The sequence below is a fragment of the Pseudorca crassidens genome, chromosome X, assembly GCF_039906515.1.
Source record: "Pseudorca crassidens isolate mPseCra1 chromosome X, mPseCra1.hap1, whole genome shotgun sequence".
NCBI classification, from domain to species: Eukaryota; Metazoa; Chordata; class Mammalia; order Artiodactyla; family Delphinidae; genus Pseudorca; species Pseudorca crassidens.
In genome coordinates this window covers 107,135,051-107,140,711 of record NC_090317.1, presented here as the reverse complement: position 1 = coordinate 107,140,711, position 5,661 = coordinate 107,135,051, and the positions used below count along the sequence as shown (strand labels likewise).

Genomic DNA, 5,661 nt, shown 5'->3' with positions numbered 1-5,661 from the left:
AAGTCAACCTACAAAGACAATTTTTGTTTATGTTGCCTAGGTTTTTAATATTTTTTGAAGCCCTACTTAAACCCTGATGAACCTTTTCGCAATCAAATTAGTGGTTAACACCTTAACATTATAAGTTAAAGTTACAAATTTGATTTTGGCAGGTTCAATGGACAGAGTGGCTAAACTTGTGAAAATAGCATATGAGTGTAGTCCCCCTGCTCGTTCCTTAAAGATGTACAGAGATGTGTTACCTGTTGGCAAAAGTTTTCCTTTGCAATGAGACAGTATGGAACAGAGGATTTTCTAATTGTTTGTAACTAAAGTTTTTCTTTAATTGAATACAAAAATACTATGCATGTAAAAATAATAAAGTTTATTTTACTCTGTTTTACACTCTTCTGCCCACAGCTCCTCATTTGTGCTTCATGGTGAACTGCATGTGTGTGGCCCCCGTGCCTTCATTACTTCGCACAGAGCATCTCTAGCATCATATCATCCATTGTGACTGGGCCGATGATGGGCCTGAAGAACAGTTCGGCCAGGACATTGGCATTGATGAATCTCAGCAGGAAAAGGGTGCTGTTCAGTTCGGCAAATCTGGCCTGGTGCCCCCTGTGTGTCACCCTGACGTGTTCACGGAGTATCCGCTGGGTTCCCCACTGAAGTCCCTGGATGTACTTCACGCACTGCAGACCTGGTAGGTCTGGAGGAGAAAAAGGGAGAAAAACCTCTTCGTTAGAATCAGCTCACTCTGAGCCCTTTGCTAGCTTTTTAAACAGATCCAATTTCTGCCCCCTTCCCCAATTAAAAAAACGCTCAAGCTTCCTGGTTAAAAGTTCTTTTCAACAGCAAGGATAAAGTGCCAAACCACTTCTAAGGTTTCAGGAGCAACGCTTCCAAGAAGGAAATATCATGTAATTATTCTTATTTAATATTCACTATGTTTGTATGCTCACATTTAAAAACTGCTGGCCCTGAGCCAACAAATGCACACTTAATTCAGTATGACAGTAGAATATAGTTTAATGAATCGTTGCTCCAGTTCACTATCTATGCACGTACAAAGAAATTAAAATTATTTCAAGAAGTGTGCACCTTTTACCTATGGCAAACAGGCCTTAGTATAAAGGCAAGAGGCTTTGCTAGGTAATATTTTACCATCCTCCCTTGAATTTCCCACCACTGTAATGATTACCGCCCATGGTGGTAAACTTCACAGCCACCAACTGTGGCTGACAGTCTCATTTAAATTATTTGCCTGCAGGCTGATTTTAGTCTACAGTCCCATAATAATTTAAGAGATAACTCTGGCCACTTAGCTCATTGTACCATGATTTCTGTACTGGGGAGGTTTTTAAAAAAGTGATTCAAATGAGCATTCCAAAGGGTTCTTTAAAAAAAAAAAAAAAGCAGTCTTTGAAAGCATTGTCTTATAGCCATCAGAGGGTTAAAAAGTAAACATGGGGGCTTCCCTGGTGGCGCAGTGGTTGAGAGTCCGCCTGCCGATGCAGGGGACGCGGGTTCGTGCCCCGGTTCGGGAAGATCCCACGTGCCGCAGAGCAGCTGGGCCCATGAGCTGTGGCCGCTGGGCCTGCACGTCCGGAGCCTGTGCTCTGCGGCGGGAGGGGCCACAGCAGTGAGAGGCCCGCAAAAAAAAAAAAAAAAAAAGTAAACATGAAAACATCGATTGCAACATGGTACAAAAGTTACTTTTCAAATAAAGATTGCATGACCTTCTTGCAGTACAGTGTGATATCCAAGTAAAACTGAATGAAATGCAATGCAGGAAAGATTAAATGCCTCTAAGTTTTATAAAGAACGTGATAAGAGGAGGCTGCTTTTAAAAGTCCTTTGATCCTCCATGATAGTAATATTACTGTAAAATTCTTTAACTTGTAATTAAGAAATTACCAATTTACCATTAGGTGTAAATGATGTTGATTATTGTAATCATTTTCCTTCCCTTTTTCTACAAAATCCAACAGAAAAGTATTTTAAAAGCGTCATGCTAATAATCACAGAGTAACAGAACCAGCCAGTGTTCTTTCAAAAAAAATAATAGCAATAGGCGAGTCATTTCTAGTACAGGCAAATATCAAATCTGATAAATGAGAACAAAAATACAGCAACATCTCTAATCCATATTCCAATTCTGATTACCCCAGTCCACGGATTACCATCCCCTACTACCTACAGCTCATTATCCAGGCTTGAGACCCAATTTTATTGCACTTGGATTCCATTCATGAGGGTAAGAAGAGGCTTGTGTGAAACCACCAGAAATCGGAAGCTCCCCCAGGTCTAAATTCATGGCTTATTAAAACTTCATCTTGTGAACTCCACTTTTCTCTGCTTTCATACCACACTGCTCTTTTCCCATCATCCCCTAAAAGTGTCCCCCCCACCAGAAAAAGACTTGCCTTCAAAGTAAAATCAAGAAAGAGAAAAGGCAGATAGATGGACTCCATGGGAGGCGGGAGGGAAATGTTTAAACTTAAAGATCAGGGGATACAAAATGATAAACAGCAAAGAAAGGCCACACACTTAGCAGGCATTACTTTTTCCCAGATGCAGGTACATTTATGTTTAAAGCACACCCAGCTTAGCTGGTTAAACTTATTTGAGAGAGGATTCAGAAAAGCAGAGCAAGAATAAGAGATGCAAAACAGGGTGGAGGGAAAGAGGGGAACTAGTGGAATGTAAACTTTTGAAAGCTGAGCCCTTGTCTTACCTTTTTATTCCAGCAGAACAAAGCACATGGTAGGTGTCTAATAACACAGCTGAAGGAGCGAGAAAACACTGTCTTCCCAATGAACCACCTGAGGCACTTATTATGGATGCAGATTTGCTGACCCTCCACCAGAGCTACCGAATCAGAACTTGTAGAGGAGGGGCCCGGAAAGACTTTGAAGGACCGCCTTCCCTGCCAACACCACCAAGTGCACAGGTAGGTTTAGAAAACAATGATACAAGCAAAAAGTAACCTATCATGATCACTGGGATGAGCTGAGGTCTCTTAAGTCCTGAAATGTGAGGTCTGAATGAATTATTATCCCACTAAATCCTGCTCTATACCCCTTCAAAAGTGCTAGGCAGGAGGCAAGGACATGACCCCGAGACTCCTGGTGTCAGGAAAAAAGGATGTGGAGGGAGCATGATAAATACTCTCCCAACGCAAGCTGTCTGGAAACTTCCTGCCCACTTGTGACCCTTCTGGAAGGATGCTGGTTGAAGATGACTCTAGTAGTAGGACATACTCGAGACAAGGTGCTGGGCTGCCCAGGGAGATTTTCTCCAATGAGTCGGTTGCACTGTGTGGGGCAGAGTGTCCACCACCCAACAGACAACCTGAAAGTGTGGTGCAGCAGACATCCCCTTGGGCCCAGGAGACTGGAGACCCATGCTCCACAACTCACTGGCCATTTATTTTGGAGTAAGGTCACTTGGGACTAGACTACCTAACCTGCCAATGGGATGAGGAAAGGGTGAAGGGCAGAGGGGGTTGATTAGGAGGTCTCTAAGGTGTCTAAAGGCTCTAAAATGCAGTGCTCCTGCATGCAGTCTCTAACATGTCTTTCTCCTACCCCTTTGCTAACCTGATACTTACAGACACTTAGATGATGAGACAGTCCAGCTGCTTAGGACCATTAAAATGACCATTCAGAGACAGACACATGAAACACTAAGTCCAGTGTCCTGACAGTGTCCCCAGGGGATGGTGTCTCTGTGGGTTCTTAACAAATATTTCCTCTCTTGCCAGCCTTAATAGACTTCCTCCAACCAAAAGGTTCTAGTAAATTTCAGAGCTGGGTTTCAGAAAGAGACGTTGCAAAATTTGCAGTGAACACAGACTTTTTTTTTTAAAGCTATACTACTGGATTTAAAAGATTTGAGAAGGAATAGCCATGTCCCTGAAAGCACAAACTTTTCCGTAGTAACAGAAAGGTGTAGAGAGATTAAGTACAAACCTCAACAAAAAAAAAAAACCCTCCTCTCGGCTGAGTTTCTGGCAGCACCCCACCCACGAGGAATGGTTTCTGGAGCTCCCCCAACTCTGCTGAGTTTGTCATGATTCCTGACTTGTGCCCCCCAAACTCCCCTAACAATGAAAACTCTTCAAGTGTCTGTGCCAGGGGTGGGTACTGTCCAGTGCTTGTAGGAGAAGAGAAAAGCCGGAGCAGAGAAAAGCCAGAGCCGAGGCCGGCGCCCTTACCCGGGTTAAAGAGCACGGTCCCCTTGAGGTAGGCGTACTCCTTGGTACTGATGTCCAGGCTCCAGCACTTGGCGAGGAAGCCCTTGATGGCTTGGACCTCGGCGGCCAACGGCAAATGCTCGGCCTCCGGCGGCAGTACCAAATGTGGCTGCGGCTCGTCGCCCTCGGTCTCCCGCCGCCTGGTGGTGAGGATCTTCTGCAGCAGGCTGGGCTCCGAGGTCTCCACCGTCTCAAAGTTCAAGCGGTCCTGGGCCAGCTCCAGCAGGAGTAGCGGCGCCCAGCAGCTGCGCACCAGCACCAGCTGCTGGTCCAGGGGCAGCACCTGGAAGCAGGGCAGGTACTTGACGAAGCGCAGCGTCTTCAACAGGCCTGCCGAGGCTGCCTCGCAGACCACCTGTGGGCTCTTGAGGGCCACCCGCCGCTGCGCGCCGCACGAGGGGTCCCACCAGGGGCCCCCCGGCTGTGCCTCTGGAGCCACGTGCGTTTGCTTTGCGCTCGTGGGCACGTTGCAGAGGATGCCGCCCTGCCGCGGGTGGTCTTCACCGCAAAAGCAGCAGCGGTACGGGAGCGCCAAGGCCCGCCCGCGCGGCAGCTCCTCTCTGCCCCCCAGCCTCTGCGCGCAGTAGGAGCGGTCCCACCACGCGCCCCCCGGCCGCGCCTCAGGAGCTTCCGGAGCCACGTGCGTCTGCTTTGCGCTGGTGAGCAAGCTGTACAGGATGCTGCCCTGCCGCGGGTGGTCTTCACCGCAAAAGCAGCAGCGGTACAGGAGCACCGTGGCCCGCCCACCCGGCAGTCCCTCTCTGCCCACTGGGGGCTCCGAACCACAGGAGCAGCCCCAGCACGCGCCCCCCAGCCGGGCCTCGGGCGCCTCCGCAGTCTCCTGCGTTTGCTTCGCGCTCGTGAGCATGTTGTAGAGGATGCTGCCCTGCCGCGGGTGGTCTTCACCGCAAAAGCAGCAGCGGTACAGGAGCTCCACTGCCCGTTCACCTGGCAGCCCCTCTCTGCCCACCGGGGGCTCCGAGCCACAGGAGCAGCCCCAGCACGCGCCCCCCGGCCGTGCCTCGGGCGCCTCCGGAGTCGCGTGCGTTTGCTTCGCGCTCATGAGCATGTTGTAGAGGATGCTGCCCTGCCACTGGTGGTCCTCGCCCGCCATGGCCCGCGGTGCCCGTAGCCCGGCTCTGTCCAGTGGCTGCCGCCTGCAATCTATTTATACCGAACGCGCACGCACGCGCGTCGGCCGTCTCCGCCTGGGCAAAGGCGCGGAGGCGGGCGCGGCGCTCGGGTGTGTTAGCCCGTGACTTCGGCGGTTCAAAAGGGGCAGATGCTCCTTAACAGCTGAAAACGGAGGAGGAGCAGAGCCGTGGGAGCTGCCAGAAACTTCCCTCCGTCTTCTCATTACGCCCTTCCCTGCGTTTGGAAGACAGAGCTCGGCGCAGGGAGCAGGTATTTGGCGGCAC

At 49.5% G+C, this 5,661-nt stretch overlaps 1 protein-coding gene across 1 annotated transcript; it reads right to left on the bottom strand.

Moving 5' to 3' along the window:
* Positions 1-378: 378 nt before the first annotated feature.
* On the bottom strand, positions 379-5,363 carry NR0B1 (nuclear receptor subfamily 0 group B member 1). Its single transcript, XM_067723079.1, has 2 exons — positions 4,205-5,363; positions 379-694 (listed from the first exon to the last, which is right to left on the bottom strand). Exons 1-2 carry the CDS (start codon positions 5,355-5,357, stop codon positions 453-455), a joined length of 1,395 nt encoding a protein of 464 aa, XP_067579180.1. The 5' UTR covers positions 5,358-5,363; the 3' UTR covers positions 379-452.
* Between the last annotated feature and the right edge of the window lie 298 nt (positions 5,364-5,661).